The 24,599-nt window shown below is 43.0% G+C and overlaps 1 protein-coding gene across 2 annotated transcripts in view; it reads left to right on the top strand.

The window, feature by feature from the left end:
- The window catches only part of CFAP418 (cilia and flagella associated protein 418), a 165,903-nt gene that overhangs the window by 88,418 nt on the left and 52,886 nt on the right, over positions 1-24,599 (top strand). For both annotated transcript variants that reach the window (XM_086966025.1, XM_086966026.1), the window contains exon 3: positions 24,304-24,362. In XM_086966025.1, the coding sequence (XP_086822151.1) occupies positions 24,304-24,362 (59 nt within the window). The remainder of the gene's footprint in view (positions 1-24,303; positions 24,363-24,599) is intronic.

Genomic DNA, 24,599 nt, shown 5'->3' with positions numbered 1-24,599 from the left:
TTGTAAATGTCTGTCTAAAAGTTGACCAATAGGTTCGTGGATACTTCCTCGTGTCGAAACAATTGGACGTAAAGGTGGGTCCATTAAGTTCTTGTGTATATTTGGTATCATATAAAATACCGGACTCTTGGGATTTGGTTTGGTGAGAAAGTTTTTTGTCTTAAGGTTGATGATACCCATTTCATACACTCTTTCAATGATGGTTCCTAAGGTTTTCGAATATTCCATTGTGGGATTTCCACTTAGCTACATATATGTGTTTACGTCTGAGATATGATCCAAAACTTTCATCTCGTACATGGAGTTATTCATGATTACGAAGGCACCACCCTTATCTGCTTTAGTAAACCTTAATTCTGAATTAGAATCCAATTTTTTTAAGCAATACAAATCCTTCTGGGTGATATTTTTCTTGATACGCGTATCAAATTTTAAATGGGATAGGTCTTGTTTCACCATTTTTTCAAAAATATCCAACGTTTTATGGCTCATAGGAGCTTGAAAAGTACTTGTGGCTCGCATCCCACATAGTTGGTCTTCAGATTCTTTGTCTTGTTGAGGAAGTATATTATCAAAGAAATGAAGGAGTCTTATTTTTCGCATGAGTTTGAAAAAACTCACCTCTAATTCCAAAGCATCCGTGTTGGTTGTGGGTACAAAAGATGTTCCTCTTTGTAACAAATTGAGTTCATATGTACTAGGTTTATAGTCACTGATGTTTATAACCAATTGGTTTAAGTTTGAGTCTTTTTCTTGTCCTTGTCTTTCTTCGGTATCGTGGTGCTCCTCGTGTTGGGATGTTCCTTCTCTTTGTCTTTGTCTTTTTCCTTTGTTCTTTCCTCTCCGGGGTCTCCTTTTTGGGCTTGGCCTTGTTCTAAAAAAGGATTGACTGTTACTGGAATACTCGTAGTGGGCTGTTCTGTTTGAGTGGTATCTTGTGATCTTCCTTCTGATTGAGACCTTTGATCTGTACGAGTAGGTTCCTGGTGTTTTGAACTGGGTTGTGGTCTTTGGGTTCTTTGTGAAGTATCACTTCCCGAGGATGATGTGTCTGTGTTAGGAGAATATGGACGATTCCTTCTTTTTTGGGCATATATGTCGGCCTAAGTGTACACCTCCCCTAACTTATAGTCAAGGGTATCCCTTTTAAATTTTCGGATTTTTCTTTCATTAATATCCCTTGTATGTTTTTCCATTTGTTCTTTTATGTCTCCCAATGTTTGTGCTAGTTCTTCCTCAGTCATCATGTTTGACAGTTCCATTGATACTTCCGCTATATCTTTTGTTAAATCTTCCAGTATTCCTGATAACTCCTCTATTATTAATAGAATGAGGTCCAAAGAACATTTGTTAAGTATAGCAAACCACTTATCCTGGAATGATTTCGAATTTTTACAAAGAGAGGGTTTAAGGGAAATTCTTAGGCCTCTAGGTATACGCAGAGCTCGATGATATTTTATGAGTGTGCTCGCGTGTAGCTTCTGGTTTATTTGTCTCTTGGTTAGGTAGATCAGTTGTCTTATATTCTGTTCCTTGGTCCGGCTTGAGGATTCTTGCGATAATTCTTCCCTAATTAAGGCGTAGATACGATCAGCTTGCGTATCCTTAAAAGCAAAAGTTTCTGCTCTGGCTTCTGTGCTCTTCGTTATTTCCTCATAATTACTCATTGTTATATTTGCGTGCTACTACTTCTCGGGGACAATGATGAGTTCAACACTTCAAATGGGGGTTAGTGCACAGCTGAAAAAATTGAACAAAAATTTGTATCTGTTGTGGGTGCTCCGTAGGTGGCGACCACGTCCCTGGACGCCTAATTGTAATTCAAGACTCGTGTCTTTAATGGGACACTAAGACATCCCTTTGGGCACACCTTTTTTCCTCAATGTGAAAAGAGGATTCCAAACAAATGTTCCTTTTGTTATGTATGTTATTTTATTCTTCTTTCATTTCTCTTTTCAGTATGTTAAACAGTTTGATCTTTGTGAGTTTTCTGCCATATTTATACCAGCGACAAAGTTATTTTCAAATCCAATGCATTTCGGGCGTGCTCATAACGCCCTTCATCAGGGAATCAACGCTATAAACAAAATAGGAAAGTAATGAGTAAATGTACTGTGTGTGTATCATGTTCAAACTAAAATGTATCTAATCCAAAAAGCCAAAACGAAAAACCCTGTCCGGTGTATATTTTACCGACATCACCTTATATACCCATGGTGACAAAATCAAGTGCAGCCTCACTCAGTATCACTTACGTGTCGCTTTTACACAACTTCAGACTTCGTGTTTAACTCGCTGAAACGAAAACCAGTACAAACTATAAGAATCAATGTTAGATGCTATACCACATCTCCCTAGCTTTACGGCACAAACAAAATCAGCCTCCATTCTAAGAACTAACCTGATCTGCGGTATAACGGCATCTCCATAACCTGCTTCCCGCCAAACTTCTAACGACCTCCATTTCGATCGTTCTCCATATAAACAACCAACGTTGTCCGCTATTGGGTGGTATTCCGATCACGTGATCTAACAAGCTAAACAAAATACTACAATTCTATAGCAATGTATCCAAACTAATTCTTCGCCTTGAGACTAAATACCTCTGTCATATCGCTTGAAGCTAAGGCTAACCGATCCAGTATATGGATTGTGAAAAACAAAAAAAATAATAATAATAATATTATTCTGATTCAAACAATCAAAAGAATGAAAACGATCTGCGGGGGGTACTGAACCCTGACAGTTCAGAGTGTAAACCGATGACTGCTCTGGTGTGCTATCTCTATGTGAGAGAAGGTGTATGTGTGTGAGGTGACATGGTTACACAGTCATTTACTTTTTGATCATACAAATGTAAACAAACATTTAAAATCCAAACAAGCAAGTTCCCCTTCCAGATCAAGGAAAAAACGAATATTGATTACAGATAACAAGACAGTTCCATACATTCATTGAGCCCATTCGGACTCTGGGTGCCAAGTTTATGGATCCAAAAATGTTCTCGTTGCAGCATGTATTTAATGTTATCCCTTCCTTCAGTCTTTTCCACTACCTCCAGTATCATGAATTTTAATTGAGAAATATAATGCTGCGCCTCCATAAAATGTGTAGCTATTGATGATTTGGTATTTTTCATATGAATGTTTGACTTATGTTCTATTAATCTTGTCTTTATGCGTCTTTCAGTCTTTCCAATATATAATTTTCCGCATGGACATTTCAACGCGTAAATTACATTATTTGTATCACATGTCGCATTGACCCTCACTTTAATCTCATGTCGTTTCATGGGGTGATTTATTTTATTGCCTTTGATAATGCTGTTGCAATTCCCGCAATGTAGACATGGTTTCGTACCCTTGTATATTTTTGTTTCAGGTTGACGATATTTCAAGATTTCTCCCAAGTTTTGAGCTCTAGTGTAAGCAAATAACGGTATTTGATCAAAAGATTTTTGGAAATCCGGTTCAAGCTTAAGAATGGTCCAATGCTTAGTAATGATTTTCCTAAAGTTATGGCTCTGTGTGGAATATTTAGATACGGCTACAATCCGAGCTTCTTCATGTTTGGGGGTTGGTTTCAGAAGTTCCCTTCTCTCTGTTGCTTCGACCCTTTTTTTGCATTCTCTATGATTTCCTTTGGGAAACCTCTATTCAAAAATCTTGTTGACATTTCTTCCAATGTTGAATCCACTTTTGTGGTATCGGATGTAATCCTCTTGGCTCTTGTCATCTGTGAGTAGGGTAAGTGTTTTTTTTAGGCTGGGTTGATAAACTCACAAAATGCAACATGTTATTCCTATCGGTTTCTTTTCTGTACATGCTAGTTTCAAATCCTTTTTCCGTGATTGAAATTCTGACATCCAAAAAAGTTACAGATGTGTTTGAAATATCCCACGTTAATTGTATCCGGCTGTCTATTTCATTAAATTCACATAGAACAGACTGTAACAGGTCTTTTGATGACTTCCAAATGATAAATATATCATCAATATAACGCAGAATAAGTTTGGTGTTCTCTTTCCATACTGTCTTAGAGAAAATATTAGTTTCCTCATAGTCCTGCATAAAGATGTTAGCGTATACCGGCGCCGCCGAATTTCCCATAGCTGTTCCCGTTAGTTGTTGATACCACAAGTCTTTGTATCTAAAATAACTTTGATACAGTGTGTATGCCATCAGCTCCATTAGAAATGTCTGTAAGTCATGGCTCAGATCTGTGTTTAATAGTGCTTTCTCTATTGCTTCCATTCCCAAAGAGTGTGGTATCGAGGTGTATAAGGAACGTACATCAGCTGTACACATGATGAGAGTTTCTTTCGGTTCTATGGTCATGGTCTCCAGTTTTAGTAAGAATTCCGTAGTGTCTTTCACATATGTCCTCATTTTCCTTACCGTGGGTTGTAAATGTCTGTCTAAAAGTTGACCAATAGGTTCGTGGATACTTCCTCGTGTCGAAACAATTGGACGTAAAGGTGGGTCCATTAAGTTATTGTGTATTTTTGGTATCATATAAAATACCGGACTCTTGGGATTTGGTTTGGTGAGAAAGTTTTTTGTCTTAAGGTTGATGATACCCATTTCATACGCTCTTTCAATGATGGTTCCTAAGGTTTTCGAATATTCCATTGTGGGATTTCCACTTAGCTCCACTTAGCTCCATATATGTGTTTCCGTCTGAGATATGATCCAAAACTTTCATCTCGTACATGGAGTTATTCATGATTACTAAGGCACCACCCTTATATTGATGATATATTTATCATTTGGAAGTCATCAAAAGACCTGTTACAGTCTGTTCTATGTGAATTTAATGAAATAGACAGCCGGATACAATCAACGTGGGATATTTCAGACACATCTGTAACTTTTTTGGATGTCAGAATTTCAATCACGGAAAAAGGATTTGAAACTAGCATGTACAGATAAGAAACCGATAGGAATAACATGTTGCATTTTGCGAGTTTTCATCAACGCAGCCTAAAAAAACACTTACCCTACTCACAGATGACAAGAGCCAAGAGGATTACATCCGATACCACAAAAGTGGATTCAACATTGGAAGAAAAGGAAATCATAGAGAATGCAAAAAAAAGGGTCGAACCAACAGAGAGAAGAGAACTTCTGAAACCAACCCCCAAACATGAAGAGCTCGGATTGTAGCCGTATCTAAATATTCCACACAGAGCCATAACTTTAGGAAAATCATTACTAAGCATTGGACCATTCTTAAGCTTGAACCGGATTTCCAAAAATATTTTGATCAAATACCGTTATTTTCTTACACTAGAGCTCAAAACTTGGGAGAAATCTTGAAATATCGTCAACCTGAAACAAAAATATACAAGGGTAGGAAACCATGTCTAAATTGCGAGAATTGCAACAGCATTATCAAAGGCAATAAAATAAACCACCCCATGAAAGGACATGAGATTAAAGAAAGGGTCAATGCGACATGGGATACAAATAATGTAATTTACGCGTTGAAATGTCCATGCGGAAAATTATATATTGGAAAGACTGAAAGACGCATAAAGACAAGATTAATAGAACCTAAGTCAAACATTCGTATGAAAAATACCAAATCATCAATAGCTACACATTTCATGGAGGCGCAGCATAATATTTCTCAATTAAAATTCATGATACTGGAGGTAGTGGAAAAGACTGAAGGAAGGGATAACACTAAATACAACGAGAACATTTTTGGATCCATAAACTTGGCACCCAGAGTCCGAATGGGCTCAATGAATGTATGGAACTGTCTTGTTATCTGTAATCAATATTCATTTTTTCCTTGATCTGGAAGGGGAACTTGCTTGTTTGCATTTTAAATGTTTGTTTACATTTGTATGATCAAAAAGTAAATGACTGTGTAACCATGTCACCTCACATCACATACACCTTCTCTCACATAGAGAAAGCACGTCAGAGCCGTCATCGGTTTACACTCTGAACTGTCAGGGTTCAATTCCCCCGCGGATCGTTTTCATTCTTTTGATTGTTAGAATCAGAATAATATTATTTTTTTTTTTTTTTTTTTTTTTTTTTTCACAATCCATATACTGGATCGGTTAGCCTTAGCTTCAAGCGATATGACTGAGGTATTTAGTCTCAAGGCGAAGAATTAGTTTGGATACATTGCTATAGAACTGTAGTATTTTGTTTAGCTTGTTAGATCACGTGATCGGAATACCACCCAATAGCGGACAACGTTGGTTGTTTATATGGAGAACGATCGAAATGGAGGTCGTTGGAAGTTTGGCGGGAAGCAGGTTATGGAGATGCCGTTATACCGCAGATCAGGTTAGTTCTTAGAATGGAGGCTGATTTTGTTTGTGCCGTAAAGCTAGGGAGATGTGGTATAGCATCTAACATTGATTCTTATAGTTTGTACTGGTTTTCGTTTCAGCGAGTTAAACACGAAGTCTGAAGTTGTGTAAAAGCGACACGTAAGTGATACTGAGAGAGGCTGCACTTGATTTTGTCACCACGGGTATATAAGGTTTTAACGGTGATGTCGGTAAAATATACACCGGACAGGTTTTTTTGTTTTGGCTTTTTGGATTAGATAAATTTTTGTTTGAACATGATACACACACAGTACATTTACTCATTACTTTCATATTTTGTTTATAGCGTTGATTCCCTGATGAAGAGCGTTATGAGCACGCCCGAAATGCATTGGATTTGAAAATAACTTTGTCGCTGGTATAAATATGGCAGAAAACTCACAAAGATCAAAATGTTTAACATACTGAAAAGAGAAATGAAAGAAGAATAAAATAACATACATAACAAAAGGAACATTTGTTTGGAATCCTCTTTTCACATTGAGGAAAAAAGGTGTGCCCAAAGGGATGTCTTTAGTGTCCCAATAAAGAAACTAGTCGTGAATCCTAGCAGTGCCGACACAGACCCACTATTAAGTTGAGTAACAGTAACGTCTGATTTATAGCGTCTAGAAATCGGAGGAGTGCAGGATCAAGCTCTAAGTAGAGGGAAATCACTTTACGTGTTGCAGCGGTTTTTCGTATGCACTGGTGGGTTGGACAGTGGCGTAAACTGGATTACGAATGGATGCTTATATTTCGGATCCGATTTGCCTACAAACAGTCAAAAGTGTCCCAGGTGCATACTTCACGCGCACATGCATGTGCTAAAAGAGTTTAAAAATAGAGGAGAAAGAAGTGAGTGACTTCAGCCCTAATTTTAGCCGCATGCTGAGGCTGCCAGACTGAGACAAGAGAACAGTCCGAGATATTTTACCACCAAACTGCTCTTCATGTTTTCATAAAAAGAAAATGCAGCAGGTTCTATTATTACAATGGCCTGCAGGCCTCAGATAAGTCTGTGCAGTGTGTACTGCGTGCAAGCTTGTGATTTACACCCCGCAAGACATTTGCATGTAAAAACAAGCCGCGCAACGTGAGCTGTCTACGGTACAAGCTCACGCGCGCGCGACCAAATCCCAAGGCTTGGAATCCGACTCTGCCATGCTCCTCAATCTGCGCGTGGCCAACTCTTGTCTCCCCTCGTTGTTGGCTGAGCCGACAGCTATAGTCTCGCGGCGAGAGCGCGCTTTCGCCAGGGCGAGACCTAAAAAGTGTGTTTGATCCAATCAGATGGACAAACAGCACAGACTTAAGTTACATTTCTTGGTTGCATCCAAGGCACTGATAAATTCCCAGAATATTTTGGTTTCCTTAAATTTGCAAACATCATAGATTTTCAGCCTTTGAGATCAACTAAACAGCTGTTTAGCACGCCATGCTGGCATCCTATATTCTTTTTTGAGCAATTTGCTTTTGTGCGTGGCAAAATAATCCTCTTTTAGAAAGACTAAGATACAAAGATCTCCCTTCACTTTATTGTTTTATCGCCTTAACATGAAACATTGTGTAGTAATAAAAGGCTTGTACAGTACTGGATACGAAAGGCCCTGAGTTACAAAACATGAAAATAATTACCATATTCGTCACAACTGGGTAATCCCACTGAAAATTGTAACATTTGTCCCAATATTGTACACACTTGAAATTTTAACTTGGCTTTTGCCTGCATTTACACGTTGTTGAATTAATACTTAAAATGGAAACACATGCACAGATCCTTTTTGGTTATGACAGAATCCAGAAATACCATGCTTGTGTCAACCATGTACACCTTCAGGATGCTGTTTAAGAATCGACATCTAAAATCCAAGACCTATGGACAGATCCAGATCACTCTTTCGGGCTAAGGTGGCATCATTTACAAGAAAGTAAGCATTGTTCGTTCTTTTGATAAAGTCATCAAAGTTCTGAGCATCAGATGACAATATTTCTCTTCTGAAACCCTCGCAAACCTGAGAGAGCATTAGTACTGTAAGGTGCCTCTGAGGCCACAATTCTTGATGATCTTATGTTCAACTTGCATTCAATTTTATCTCTGTGAAACCTAAGGCTATCGAAAAGAGATATGCTTAAAGAGGTGAACCTTGTTTTTCTTCTAGCTATACACCACCAAACTGGCTGAAATCCAAACCCTGAGGTGAATAGATGGTTGTGTTTATGGCAACTCAACTCCTACAGGTGGGGAAAGTAATGTACCATGGAAGGCCAGGGAGTCACTTACTTAAAAGCAGTCACAACTTTCACCCAGTTACAAGTGTAATACACATCTGCCTTTTTTAGGGCCCAAAAGGTTTTGTTTCTAGCTCTCGTTTTTATTTTGTCATATGTGTCAACTCAGTGTATGTAGACATTTACTTCATTAAATACATTCCTTCATGCTCTAGTGTAGTGATGTGGTATCGCTTTAAGTATTTGCCCAATGATATCTTTACGTTGCTGACTATTTACAGGATGAGTGTACTCTGGACACAGAGAGTTTCACAGCAACTGGTCTTGATATTTTAGTGTAATCTTTTGATGTACATTAGAATGATGCCTAAGTACTTAAAGGTAACGGTGTCCGCTGCCTGACTTAATTCTCTCTACGGTTTGGCAAAGTAATTGCTCAATCGCTTGTAACCATTTAGATATATCTTGCAGCTAAGTTGACAACTTCGAAATCTCAATCACTGAGTTAGCAATATTCTCTAATAGGAAAATGTGTACTTCTATTTCGGATGATTGGCAGCTCAGGGCTGTCAATATAGATAAATTCATACCCGTCATTGAATCAATCCGGGGTAAGATAGGACCAATTCTGACTTGTACTGATACTTGAACCTTAATTATTGCAATGTTATCCCCAGTCATTATTGCATTGATAATTCATAATTCGTAGAAGAGCTAGTTCCAAGTGATGTTCTGACAACTCTTTGTCCATTGAGTGGACAGAGGTGGTCATAAAATATTTCCTCCAACTCGAAATAGGGTTGCTAACCTCAGTAGGATCGAATTCATGAAAGTGAGTCTGATGCCGCGTCCATTGCTGTAGATTCGCTTTGTGAATTCTCCTCAATTTGGGATACCAGTTCCTGGCTTTGAGTTACAACCGTCCAGAAAAGCATTATTAAAATCTTGTGAAATGCAGTATTAACCAGTTACTGGTGTTGGTTCTATTTGTACCACATTTTGATGCCACCTCTATTTTCTTACGCTCTCATTTTGTCAATCAATCAATCAAAGCATTTATATAGCGCACTACTCACCCAGAGGGTCTCAAGGCGCTGGGGGAGGGGGGTCCGCTACTGCTCGAACAGCCAGGTCTTGAGTTGCTTCCTGAAGGCGAGGTGGTCCTGGGTCAGGCGGAGGTGGGTTGGGAGGGAGTTCCATGTCTTGGCGGCGCGGTAGGAGAATGACCGTCCCCCTGTGGTGGCTCTTGCATATAGCCATTGTCTGACCTTGGGTGGTGTGGAGTGCAAAAAACGATGGATTTAGGCCCAGATCTTTGTACTGGGGTGAATGTAAGACATTGTTCTGCATTCTGTCCATCAACTGTGTTGATGATGTCATGCATTTGTCTTCCCAAGTGAGCTTGGAAGTATTTAATATTGGGTATGTAATCCAAAAAATTTTTATACTCCAGGTACTAATGTACCAATGAGTCATAAAACTCAGAATAACATGCACTGTGCTCTGCCAGCCTTGCCTATTCTCTGAGCGTACTGTAATTAGTGCTCACTGGGTCTCCTTTGAAGCTTTGCTGCCTGACTCGATTTATGGTTGTGGTTGTCAAGCTATTCAGCAGCACGGTTTAGCTAGATTCAAGGCTTACAACACCTCAGTCTTTGTTTCCTCCCTCTGTCACACTGCTCCAGTGAAGGATATTGCCAACTCCTCCCCGCCTACAAGTGTCCTAACAGGAAGACAGTGAGATGTCAGAAAAGTACACTTGAAGGCTTCTGATTAAAGTGTGATTGCAGTGGTGTACATTAAAATTCAAGTGTTGTGTATCAAAGTCCATGCTGAAGAACCGGGTTTTAGAACCCAGCGGCGCCAGGGGAAAACGCCCGATGTCTTCGAGTTCACCTGTCCTAGAGTACAGAGACACGGGAAACTTCTTAGTGACGTCAAAGACCAAATTTATTGGCTGCAACCAGGAACAGAGGTCTACAAAGCATAACACGGGTGGTTCGCTAGAGACTGCACAAATTCAATGAGCGAAGCATGGTATTTTATGCCAAAAATCGCATTCCAAAGTAGCATCAATTAAGTACAAACTAACCAATGAAACAGTGACACTTTGAACATATCGCATGAGGACAATCCCATTTTCCGTTGTCCAGCCCACCAGAAATGACCAAGCAAATTTCAAATATTCCTGTTCGATCAGGCCGGACAAACCCATCATAAAACCTCAACCCAAGTCAGTGATTGTGTCGTAAAGGAAGGAGCAGAAACAGATTGGAAACAAGATAGAAAGGTGGGTGCAGTGTACTGTAAACTTCGGCATGTCCTGCTCTTTGATCTTTATCTGACCAGCTGTTCAACAAAGAACTGGCTCAGCGAGGTCAGCCTTGGGCAAAGGAATCAATTCGGCCAGGTCATTCCAAAGTCAGCTAAAGTGTACGTATCCCAAGGACTCGTTCGGCCGCAATCATCGGCCTATGTCAGGGCAACCACACAAAATGGCTGCCGTTCACAAAATGGAACCCGAAGGTTCAAACGAAATCTCTGGATACGTAGTGTTCTCATTGATCGATTAATGGAAAACACTCGTACATACCGCACTCGTGATTTGCGGTCCGCTGACACCAAAATAGTCTATTTCCGACGACCTTTATTGAACGGGTTCGGAACCACCGAACCTCGGACCCTCAAGCCACGGAACTACAATGCGATCATTATGGTTGAGGTGGTGTGGGGTAAACAGCAGTGAGAGTCAGTAAGGTTTAGCCAGATCTGACACTTAAAGAGCCCAGGTCTCTAGTTTCTCCCTTTGCCTTGCTGCTCCTGTCTGAGATATAACCACTTCCTCCTCTTCAACAAGAGCCTCAACATTGAATCGGGGAAATTCGGAAAAGCACACTTAATGGCTCCTGGTTAGTGTGCGTGCAACAGTGTAGCTTCTGGTATGAGTGCTTCCCTTTTCTTCAGCCCAAAACTGTGATGGAGTTCTCAATGATTTTGTAGTTGTAGAGTAGCAGTCTTCTCCAGTATTATTAATGGGAAAGGGATTTTTGGATATTGCCTTAAAGACTTTCAGTTTAGACACATTAAAAAAATGTTTTATGGGCCTCCCGCCCCAGATGACGGTGGCTTAGCTGCTCAGGACCACAGACAATTAAAGATGTTCAAAATGTCGTCAAGATGATGAAGCTGAATCCGTGAAATTACTGCACCACCAGACCTCTCATCCCCTACGCTTTTACTTAGTGTGTCTGGAATAAAGACAAATAAGCCGATGACTACTGATTCTGTGAAGCAAGACATTGGCTGGCGTTGCCTGGCAGTTTTAATCTGCAGCAACCTGCCCGCATTGGACAACCAACCCTACAACTTCAGAGCAAAAAGCCCCCAAGCGGCGAGTGAGGGGTCCACCCAGACCTCAGCAACATCTCTGGTGAGGAGACCCAGGGCCCACACAGCAGTTCTTCCACACCTTCATTGCCCACTTCAGAAGTTAAGTTAAGCACCTAAAAGACCACTGTGAAGACCTCAAACAGATCACAGAGGGATAGCATATGTATTTGTAACTTAAAGAACATACAAAACGGAAAAACATATAAGCTTGCCTAAATCTCTTCAAAATGATACTTCAAGACAATCAAGAAGCCAAAGTCAGTGTGGTGAGACCCCACAGACTCAGGAGCAGATCTAAGGACTCTACCTCCTGCCCCGGAGATATTGTAGCAAAATTGGCTGACTTCAAAGCCAAAGAAGCAGTCATGAAATATGCTATGCACAATAGAAGGGCTCTAAAATGTTCCACTACCATGACCTTGCAGCAGCCACTCTCCAGAAGAGAAAAGAACAGACTGATAACCAAATTCTTAAGGGAAGAACAAATCAAGTGCTAATGCTCCTTTCCAGCAGGTCAGCACTTCACCTGGAGGTGCAACGAGAGAGTGATCAATGTTCCAAAAGAGGTTATAAAACTCTTGAGATCAGACATCTAATCAGCACAAAGAAAATATAAAACCGGAACAAAATTGGGCAGATTCCAGGACACTACAAAATTGAAATATGCAAATCCACCGAAGATTCACAGAGACCGATTTTAAGAGAGGAAAGAGTGCAATTCCATAGACAGTAGCCTCATATGGACTCTTTTTTTCCCTGAAAGGTGAGAGGGAAGAGTATGAGAGACCTTGTGCGGCATTCAGTCATGGATGCCTTCTAAATAAAGGCATATAACGGTTGAGTGGGTCTCTCTCCCTCTCCCCCCCCCCTCCCCCCCTCCACCTCGCCGCCCTCCTCCCCTTCTCCCTCTCCCTCTCCTGCTCTCTTTCTCTCACTCAGTAACGCTCAAGAGATCTTTCACCCCAATAGGTGACAATTTTTAAAGGGTGAAGTTTCATTGTTCTCTTATGTTTATTGTTATTGGCATAAGGGTTCTAGGACCAGGTTTTTAAAAAATTGTGGTTTTTGTAGTTTGAATAACACCCCAAGAAATATTCTCAACCCTCACTATTAAGAGTACTACTGGTGGTACAACACTTTTTAGGTTGCGCCTAAGTGAAAGCTGCGCACTGCGCAGCTTTTCGCGCAGGCGAAAACCTAATGAGAATAACTATGTGGCTTTGGAATCCGCCCTCTGTTCCATTGGCTAGCTCCATAAATGGAGGCTAGCCATTGGAACAGAGATCTGTCCGTCATGGCCGGACCAGATTCGTGGGCGTTCCCGCGATTTCTTCCCTCTCCACCCTTTTCTGATCGTCATCGTGGCAGTGGGCGGTTCCTATTTTTTTGGGAGGGGGAAGGTTTGTTTTGGTCATTGCAGGCTGACCGCCGCCGGAAGAAGTCCAGGTGAGTGCTTTTTCTTGCAGTTTCTGCCCCCCTCCCGCTGTCAGTGCCTTTCCCGCCCCCCCCTCCCGCTGTCCGTGCCTTTTCCGCCCCCCCTCCCGCTGTCCGTGCCTTTTCCGCCCCCCCTCCCTCTGTCCGTGCTTTTCCACTGTCTCATTTTACAGGTTTATACTTTGCCTACTTTTGTGTCGTTTGTGCATGAGTTAGTATTGCAAGTCTGCTTGCATCAGAGCAGGAAGTTACAGGAAGTCTCCTTGACCCTCTTTTAAAAACGTTTTTAGGACTATCGGCACATATTCGGAAATGGACAGTCAGCAATGTTTGATCAATGGCTAGGGGTTCTACACAAGTAACTTACTGTTCGATATGTCAGGTTTGATTGTGCAGCTGTGCTTGATGGATTCTTACCAATCCTTTAAAACAGAAGTGCCTTTCCCGCACCCCCCTCCCGCTGTCCGTGCCTTTCCCGCCCCCCCTCTTGCTGTCCGTGCCTTTCCCGCCCACCCTCCCGCTGTCCGTGCCTTTCCCGCCCACCCTCCCGCTGTCCGTGCCTTTCCCGCCCACCCTCCCGCTGTCCGTGCCTTTCCCGCCCCCCCTCCCGCTGTCCGTGCCTTTCCCGCCCCACTCCCGCTGACAATGTCTTTCCTGCCCTCCCTCCCTCCCGCTGTCCGTGTCTTTCCTGCCCTCTCTCCCGCTGTCCGTGCCTTTCCTTGTTCTCCTAGGTGCTGGTTAGATGGTTTTGCTTACATGGATCCCAAACTGTCGAAATGGCTGCCACTCTCCCTACAGAATCTCCCCTTCCTGGTCTGCTGAGTCCGCTCTGCTAGCACAGTGTGCTACTCTGTATTGTAATGTATAAAACCTTTTTCTAACATGTGCTCTGCATAAATCCTGCATAATGTTGTTATTAAAGGAACCGCTAATTTGTTTAGATTGCACATTTTGACCGTTCTCCTCGCCCATGGCTGAGTAAAACAGAAGAGTAGAAGAGATTTAAAACCTGTATTGTTCCAGCAATAAACTTGGAAAAACGCATTGGTAGATTAGGGTAATTTGCTAAAAGTTTATGCATGTCTCTAAATTAACAATGTTATTTGGTGCTTGAAAAGCGGCATATTGCAAAACCTTTCCACGGTTGCCAGCAAGTGGGTTTGGTGTGTGTGCCTCTAAAGAGCAGCAGAGGAGAAACTGACTGGGCTACCATGGGAACAGATCATAAGATTTAAATAGTCATCTGCGCTCATCAAGATTTCCAGTGGAGTCGGTCGCGCGGGCCATACTGCAGCTCCTCACTTACGCAACACCCCCGCTCCAAATGGATGTGGCTGCCAGTTATTCACTACCTGAAAGCAAGACACTGAAGTTTGGATCGAAGGTTGGGCTTGTATCTTGTGCTTTCAAAAAGGGGTTCACCCTATGTTTTCCTTTCAACATGTTTACCTAAAATGCATTTGCAAAACGTGTTTTGTATTTCCTTACTTAGCTCAGAATTTTTCTTTGGTGTATGTGCGCGAAAGCCATCAGACATACATTTTTTCGTGACAGAGGACTGTGGGTGCTATTCCATTGATTTGGCCTGATAGAGCGCAGGCTCACCTTCTCGGGATTTTACCATACTCACCTGGGCCCATAAACACATACTGTTAATGGCAATGTAAATGACAATGCCATTTATTTATCTGTTTTCAAAACGAATACATAAATACAAATTTTGTCATTTACAATGCCAATAGCTCAAACTTTTCCAAAGGCGAAACCATTGCCTTGTAAATGCTTGTTTTTGCAGTAAGCTATATCGTTCAAGCTATTATCAAGGGGCCTAACTCCCTCAACAAGAAGCATGACATTTGGGATGGTCTTTGTAGGCATGATCTTGACATCATGTTCTCACAGGAGTCCAATGTGCAACAGAATGACCAATTTAGAATGAAATACACGTTCTATCTTTTACAATACCTGGTCTTGCCATGTGGGCCTGCAGGGGTGGTAATGCAATGTAAAAAGAAAATGTAAGAACAGGGAATCCTCTAATGGTTAAGGATAATGGGTGCCGATATATTAAGGTCCAGATACAAAAGTGCATTTGTCTCTCACGCTAAATTATCGACGCACCTTACAGTTCCCAAAATGGGTGTTTGTGAAGCACAATAGGCAAGCAAATGGAAGGTATCATCAGATGAGGTAATATTAGGGGCCATTTTCATTTGGCCTGAACTTTGATCGAATATCTATGGAATGGTCAATTTCAGAAGTGATTTGAAAGATTTTACTGAAACTGTTGAGTGAATCAGGGCTGGAAAATCCCTACACCCTGACGCAAAGGATTTCTCCTTCTTGTAATTTCAATGTAAAAGAAAACACTGCCAACATGTTTTGTCCCAGAAACAATGGGTTTTCTTCAGGGCATTAACTATAATTCTGATTTAAAAAAATTCTTAGTTGGTTCTCATCCATTCAATGTTTCAAAGATTAGGTCTCCTCTGGACTTCTGGATAAGTTCTATTTTCTTCCAGTACATATGATATGTAATCCTTTGCAAAGTCAGTAGTCCACTTCATAAATTACAACGGAGGGGCATCATAGCGTCATGATGGCATGCTAATAATAGCCAATAAAAATTATTTATTTCTGTTACAAAAACCATAAAAGAAATAACCATACAGATCGTGAATATATCATATTAGGCAAAGAAGAGCGTTTAATAAGGTAGGATTACATATGTTATGGATTGAAGGAAAATAGAACTTCCCATTGTTTCTGGGATGAAACTCGTTGGCTGTGTTTTCTTTTATATTGAAAACTACAAGAATGAAATAAACAGGCAGATGGCCTGTTGGACGTATGAAAGACAAAAGGCAAGTCCAGTAGAAGATGGCTTCAGCTCCATTTAAATCAACAGTGTTCTTGAGGTTGTCTCATATTGATAGCACATATTCAGTATATCTTTTGGATCAGAAATCTACTTGTGTGAGAGGATGTTATTTGTTGAAGTAAATAAATGTGCTTTTTTCTGTGTGCTTCCCTATCAGTGGATCATTTGATGTAGGCCTTGAGGTTTGTCTCATTCAATGAATCATGTCCTTGCTATTTAGTTTTGGCTTTAAGTAGAATGTTTTACGTTTGTTGTTGAATTCTCCAATTGAAAATGAATTGCTTCACTTCAGGTATGGCAGCAGGGAAGCTAGGAGGGAGTATTTCAATATTTAATATGAGAGGGGCATTGGTCAGCAGGTGGGCCATTGATACTAAAAGCGTTAATTAGTTAATTGGTTTATACAATAGCAAGTGCAATGAACAGAGTTTTGATTGATTGAAGAGAAGATTGAGTTCATTGTGATTGGAAAAAACGAACAACCTTCATGCACACTTTCAATCCAGTGATCCACAAGTAAGTTGCAGAGTTCCTAAGGGTAGTTAGTTAGCACTGTTCCAAGAGCTGTCTGGGTCATGGCATTTAGGGATGGTTTTGAATAGATCTTTGGGGCTGGGCAAGGTGTATCCAAGATGCTGTAGGAGTAGTGAGAGCTCTTGCCTTTCTTATTAGATGCTTTGTAAAGTTTGTATCGTCGCTTGAGCTGGATTTTCACATCCAGATCATACGTTTTTTCCACAGTTTTTTAATGGTTTTTGGTTCTTATTTTTATCATTTTAAATCCTGGCTTAGCCAGCATTCCTTTTGGTTGTGCCTCTGACGGTGTTTTTTTTTTTGTTGGAGGAAAATCACTTTGTTGAAAGTTACAGAGCCATAGTTGGAGACGCTTGACAGAACTCTGTGGGTCCAATGGACCGGTAACCGCTTGCTGACAAAAGTAGTAAAGGTTGAGGTTTTTCCATGACTTGGTAAGTTAGTACTAAGGTCCAGAGAAAGAGAGGTGTAATGGGGAAGTTGAGGCTGAAGATGTGGTGATGGGATTGATTCCTGCAACTAAGAAAATCAGAATAGGAGTTGCATCTCAATACCTTCTTTATCCAGAAAATTGTGCACATCAAGAACACCATCTCTTACCCCATCTCTGCCAGTCTGTTAGACTCTCTCCCTCTTAACCCTTTTCCCTTACCCAATTTTCAGTTATAACCCCCAGTATCCTTTCTGAGCTCACAACCCGTATCAAATCGGGGTCCCCCAAGGATTGTTGCCCCCCTTCAGTTCTTAGGGCGGTCTTTTCCTCCCTACCTGACAGCATCCTCCCCTTCCTGAACGCTTCTCTTGGTACTGGTACGGTCCCCAGTGCGTTTAAGGAGGCGATATTAGTTCCCCTTTTGAAAAAAACGGGAGCTGATCCCGCCAACCCCGCTAACTACCGGCCTATCTCCCTCCTGACCTACATGTCTAAACTTCTTGAGGCTCATGTAACTACGTGCCTGTCAACATTCATAGAGAACTCCGGCTTTATGGAACCCAATCAAGCTGGCTTCAGGCCAGCACATTCCACTGAGGCTGTCATCCTGAAAGTCCTGGATGTCCTACGGGAGAACGCAGACAGGGGGTCCCCACAGGCACTAGTGCTCCTTGATTTCTCGGCTGCATTCGACACAGTGGATCATGACATCCTTCTCCACCGTGTCGGACAAGCTGGCATCCAGGGCCCTGCCCATGAGTGGATTAAGTGCTTCCTCTCGGGTAGAGGGCAAACGGTCCATCTAGGACTCTTTACGGCAACTCAGGTATCTACGACATGCGGAGTCCCGCAGGGATCCTCCCTTTCCCCTTTATTGTTTAACCTGTACCTCCGGCCATTGATCCACTCATTAAAAAACTGGAAATGCACTGTCCTCAATTATGCTGACGACATGCAGATCATCTTCCCCCTGGACTCCCCCAATGCCGCATCAGATTTCCAAGCAGTGATGCTCCACATTCAGCAATGGATGATCCATAATCAACTTAAACTAAATCAGGAGAAAACAGAACTCATCCTGCCTGGCAACAGCGCGGCTCACTGGGGCCCACAGTTCTGGCCAGAGTCATACTGGGTCCATACCAGTCAGAGGAGGTTGAGATCTCAAAGGGGGTGCCACAGGGCTCTTGTTTGAGCCCAACGCTTTTTAACATCTATGTGGCACCCCTAGCTAACATCATGAGATCTCATGGGTTCATCCCTGTATCGTATGCAGACGATACTCAACTCCTCTTCCCCTTTAAAACCATGACCCCTGAGGTGCGTAACTCCTTTGCACAGGGAATGAAAGAGGTGGCACATTGGATGGCAGCAAATTTCCTTCAGTGTAACGTCTCTAAGATGGAGGTTATGCTCTTTGGGGAAGCCAAACGACTCTGGACTCCTGACTGGTGGCCTCAAGACCTAGGCCCAGTCCCCGAACCTAGAGCCGTTGTGAAAGATCTAGGAGTTAAGTTGGATCAGGAGCTTGCCCTTAAACATCATGCTAATCAAGTTGTAAGCTCCTGTTTCCATGTTATTGGCCTTCTCCGACGGGTATTTCCCATGTTACCTGATACAACAAGGAAAACACTAGTACAGTCGCTAGTGTTAAGCAGACTGGATTATTGCAACGGTCTGTTGCTGGCCGCCAATGAGGATGTCATGGCCAGACTACAAGTCGTGCAAAATACAGCTGCACGGCTTGTTTTCAATGCCCCAGCCCGTACTCCCTCTATGCCACTTCTAAACAAACTCCACTGGCTTACTGTAAAACAGAGGGTGTTGTTCAAAACATGCTGCACCATTCACAAATGCCTTATTGGCAAAGGTCCCGACTACCTGACCAAAAAGTTTATTCCCTATACCCCCTTGAGGTCTCTGAGATCTGGAGAGCAACAATTGCTATGTGTCCCCAGGTTCTGGAAATCTAGACAAGGGGGAAGGGCTCTGTCAGTAGCTGGGCCAAAGCTCTGGAATGATCTTCCCTATGACATCAGAGTTTGTAAAGAACATTTTCCTTTTAGGAAAAAATTAAAAACTTTTTTGTTCAACTACTAGCTCTGTTATAGCATTTGTTATACACTGGTTAGGGCTTTTTGTTCACAGATGCTGCCAAAGGCGCGGAGATACTCCTCAGGGAGTCGAGTTCCTAGCGCGTTACAAGTCTGTAAATAAAATAAATAAATAAAACGGAGCTGGGCGCATCTCCCAGCCCCTCTGGTTCGGTCAAGAGCCTGGGCGTTACTATCGACTCTGACCTCTCTCTTAAAACCCATGTAGGGGCTGTTATCTCGTCCAGTATGTTTCATCTACGGAAAATTCGTAAAATCTCTCATCTGCTCTCGCATGATGCACTAGTACAAGTCGTAATCTCCCTTGTTCTTTCCCGTCTTGATTTCTCTAACTCCCTTTACATAGGCCTTTCGCAGTCCTTGCTCCATTGCCTACAGATTGTGCAAAATCAGGCAGCAAGGCTCATCCATAAAACCCCAAAATGGCAGTCAGCGAGACCCTTATTGCACAAATTGCACTGGTTGCCAATTGAACAAAGGGCCACCTTCAAGATTGGCTGCTTAATATTTAAGGCCCTCCATTGCAACTGTCCCGACCTTTCTGAAATCACTCATTGTCACGCACTGCCCGGCCCGCAACCTCCGTTCAGCCCATCTCCACCTCCTGGTCACCCCTATGGTAAACTTAAAAATCTGGGAGGCCGCAGATTCAGTTACTTGGCACCTAAGCTGTGGAATTCCCTCCCCCTGGCAATTAAGACCTCTGACACCCTGATGAGTTTCAGAAAGAGTTTGAAAACCTGGCTCTTTTCTAAGTCCAATTAGTCTCTCGGTCGCCTCCTTACAATCATCATTTAGCACCAGGAAACTTATGGCGTCAGTGCGCTTTATAAGTTTAGCTTAACATTAACATTAACTTGGCTGCAGCACTGTTCTGTGCTTTTCCTACAGTCCTGTGGCTCTTACTTGCAGACACCCGCACTTTGCATGTTTTTATGAATTCATGAGAAAGCACTAGAGCTTCAAGAAGGCATTGCAGGGGGCCAAACTTCTAGGACCTCCACCCTTCAAGGGGCTTCAATTCAGCCCAAGGCCAATGAATATCTGTAAGGCTAAGGACCTCTCTTCATTTTCTGCAGATGGTGTGGGGCATAATTTTTTATTATGCCGAGGTGTTGCCCTAATCGGACAAGCCCATGTCCATACCAAGAAGAGGTGAGTAATGTGGAACAGTGGCTCACAAACCAGTGTTTAATATCTTTGATGCTAGTAGTCTGTTATCACCACTAATCCTCCAATTAATGTTGTTTTTAAGTGGTCTCTGAACAAGGTTAGGTAATACTGAAGGAATGGCCTTAGTTGCATAGGTGTGGCATCTTCTCCTAACCAGTGTCTAATAAAGAGAATGGCTTGGCTGTAGCCAGTGGGTAGATCATAGATTTACATTCTGTTCTTGATTAACCATCTCCCATTTATCAGGATGGTGGCAACTGGTAGGTCTGGTGTTCCCTGATGGCTCTTGTACGGGAAGCCGCTTAGGTTGCTAATGAAGTACTTTGCAGGTTTCAGTATCTAAAGTCTTGAATTGTCAGGGAGTAGTTGGTGGCTCTGGTGATTGTTTTGGCCAGTATGACAGCTGATGACTAGAAGCATAGGTGTTCCATGTGGCTGTTGTTGGAGAGGCCAGAAGTTGAGGAAGAAGGTCATAAGGATCCTGACATTGGAGTGACGGGTGAAAAGTCAGTCCAGACTGAATAAAGGGAAATGGTGAAGGATGAGAATGTGTGATGAAGGAAGGAGTTTTAAGGAGAAGGTGTGTAACAGTAGGATTGGAGTGGGACGTAAAGGCTATGGAGGGTATGGAATAAGGGAGGGGACAGTGTCTGACAGGAAAGGGTCGGTGGAAGGATTGAAGTAATTTTAATGGCTCTTCCTGAATTGAGACATTTTAATGGAATTTGGCTGAAAAGAAATAAAGCAACCGGCCAATGAGTTAATAGGGCTTGAAGAAAATGCAATCTTCTGGGGAGAACAGCCCACTCAGCTCTTGCTTGCTCCACCCTGGGGTAAAGAATACATCCCAGTGAGTTCACTCTGGATCCGTAGAAGCAGAACCCACTAAGAGCTATATGGATTCCAACCACGGTATGCACAGTTTACTGATTACTTTACCGGGTGCACCCAGGAGCTGAAGAGAACAACCCACTCAGTGGTACATGTAGTCGCCCCAAGAGCAGGAGAAAGATAGCCCACTGATGACAAAATAGTGTCTACTTTGGAGCAGGAGGGGCTAGCCATTGAGGGCTGAGAAGGCACCTAAAAGGGCAGATGGAAACCACTCCGGAGCTGCAGAAGGATAGGCCGACTAGTAGAACAGCTTACCTGAAGAAGTGTCCTCAGTCAGCTCTGGAACCACAATGTCAAAGCTGTATAGTAGTATTAAAGTACAATTAGGACCAAAACGCGTGATCATGACCAATGGCCCAAAGACACATCTGGCCCTAATAGGTAATAAGCGAAAGACACCTGTGACCCCTCTGCCCTTTCCTCTATGCCTTAGGAGGAGGAGTTGAGAAGAATCCGATTGAAGTAGGGATTGACCAAATGTCTCAAGTTGGTACCAGATGTATTGAGAGTAAGGGGTAGCTGTGAGGAGCAGGCAGTTGGAGCAAGTTGTGTGATGCATTATAATGTAGCCCTGTTTGCCCTATACCCTCGCAGAGGTTGGCATCTGTTGCAACCCAGCAAAAAACAAAACTAATGCAACAAGGCCCAGTGTGGCATGATTGCCTGAATAAGTGAAACAGTTTTGGTAAAAGTACACCGCAGACGAATCCCCTCAACTATCAACGTGCAAAACTATCTACGTTCACCATAAGTGGAAATTAAGAACCCTAAGATTGAGGTCTACTCCTAGAATAGGTCCAGTGGGCTCCCAGGTTACAAGGCAGAGCAATGTTCTGATCATAGCATTCGCATTCAATCAATCATCTGTAAAGCGCACTACATACCCGAAGGGTCTCAATGCGCTGGAGGGGGAGAGGAGTGGGGGCGTTACTGATCGAACAGCCAGGTCTTGAGTATCCTCCTGAAGGTCAGCAGGTCTTGGGTCTGTCGTAGGCTCAGTGGAAGGGTGTTCCATGTCTTGGCGGCGAGGTGGGAGAAAGATCTCCCACCGGTGGTTGTTCGGATGCGCGGGATGGGGGCAAGTAAGAGGTCGGCGGAGCGGAGCTGGCGGTTGGGATGTAGAAGGAGAGCCGTCTATTGAGGTAAGCTGGGCCGGTCTTGTGGAGTGCCTTGTGTGCATGGGTGAGGAGCTTGAAGGATATCCTCTTGTTGACAGGGACCCAGTGCAGGTTTCTCAGGTGGAGGGTGATGTGGCCCTGGCATGGTACGTCGAGGATAAGTCGTGCTGAGGCATTTTGGATGCGTTTTAGTCGTTTTATGAGCTTGGTCGGGGCTCCCTCGTAGAAGGCGTTTCCGTAGTCGATTCTGCTGCTGACGAGAGCCTGGGTGACTGTCTTTCTTGTATCTGTCTGGATCCAACTGTAGATCTTGCGGAGCATGCGGAGGGTGTTGAAGCAGGATGAGGAGACGGCGTTGACTTTCTTGGTCATTGAGAGCGTTGAGTCGAGGATGATTCCCAGGTTGCGTGCATGGTCGGTGGGTGTTGGGGCTGCCCCCAGTGCCGTCAGCCACCAGGAGTCGTCCCAGGCTGAAGGGTTGGAGCCGAGGATGAGGACCTCCGTCTTGTCCGAGGTCAGCTTCAGCCGACTGGTCTTCATCCAGTCGGTGACGGCCTTCATTCCTTCGTGGAGGATGGCTTTGGCGGTGACGGGGTCCTTGGTGAGGGAGAGGATCAGCTGAGTGTTGTCGGTGAAGGAGATTATGTTGAGGTCATGCTGTCGGGCTATGTGTGCGAGCGGGGCCATGTAAATATTGAACAGCGTCGGGCTGAGGGAGGATCTCTGGGGTACGCTGCAGATGATCTCGGAGGTTTGAGAAAGGAATGGAGGGAGGCGAAATCTCTGGATTCTGCAGGAGAGGAAGGAAGTGGTCCAATCCAGAGCCTTGTCTCGGATCCATGCGGCATGGAGGCTTGCGCATAGTGTGCGGTGGCAGGCGGTGCCGAAGGCGGCAGAGAGGTCTAGGAGGATGAGTGCTGCGGTCTCACCGTTGTGCAAGAAGGGTCCTGATGTTTTCGGTGGCGGCGGTGAGGGCAGTCTTGGTGCTGTGGTTGCTGCGGAACCCTGACGGGGAAGGGTCCAGGATTCTGTTTTCTTCGAGGCATTGGGTTAGCTGTCTGTTGACGGCTTTCTCGATGACCTTGGCCGGGAAGGGGAGCAGAGAGATGGGCCGGAAGTTCTTCTTGATTTCTCTTGGGTCTGCCTTAGGTTTTTGGAGTAGGGCGTTGATCTCGGCGTGTTTCCAGATCTCTGGGAAGGTCGCGTTCTCGAGGGAGAGATTGATGACGTTGCGTAGGTGGGGTGCGATGGAGCTGCTTGCTCTGTTGAAGACGTGGTGCGGGAATTGGTCTGACGGAGAGCCGGAGTGGATTGTGCACATGGTCTTGATGGTGTCATCGATGCTCACACTGGCAGAGGCTAGAATGGCAGTATTCTAGGAAAGGAGCAATCCTAATCTGAGCTGTGCCAGTGCTTTGATCCTCAAACTCTTCCTGTTTATATGATAATTTTATATAATTAGATTGCGAGATAAACCTAAAATTTGCAATAGCTTTGTCACAAATGGTTCCTTTTCCTTGCATCAATGTAACTTTCAAGCAATGTTTTTAGATCCTATTTTGTTCAATTGTGATGCATTTGGCTGAATGTCAAGAGTTTAATGTACACCAAGTAACCTTGAATTCTTCAATATATAAATGATTATGAATGGAAAGCTTGCTGCAAATGTAAGAAGGCTAATTCAATAGAGGAAAGAACTTGTGTCTTGGTCTCATGAAACAATTTGTAAACTGTGGTCTCCTTCTTGTGTTTTTATTTATTTGCAGAATGCGAGAGCATCACATAGGTCATCTGTTGAAAGTTTCACTCAGACTCCTTGTAAAAGGTAAATTTAAGATTTTTTTTTTCTCTTAGCAAAATGTTTATCAGTTGCTCATGTGCCATTAGTTAATACTTGAAGATAGTACCTCTGTCTCAAAATAATTTGTGTTTATGGATTGTACTTATATATTTTAAGCTGCCCTTTACTTACTAAGCACTTAGTTGCCAACATGTTACTATACAACTTTTTGGAGTTTGTGGTACTGAACCATGGGGAAGTGGATGGGGGAAATGGAGCAAC

This window comes from Lissotriton vulgaris, chromosome 4_1 (genome assembly GCF_964263255.1).
Source record: "Lissotriton vulgaris chromosome 4_1, aLisVul1.2, whole genome shotgun sequence".
Lineage (NCBI taxonomy): Eukaryota > Metazoa > Chordata > Amphibia > Caudata > Salamandridae > Lissotriton > Lissotriton vulgaris.
The sequence above is the reverse complement of the archived record's forward strand: the minus strand, read 5'-3'. Positions and strand labels throughout refer to the sequence as shown.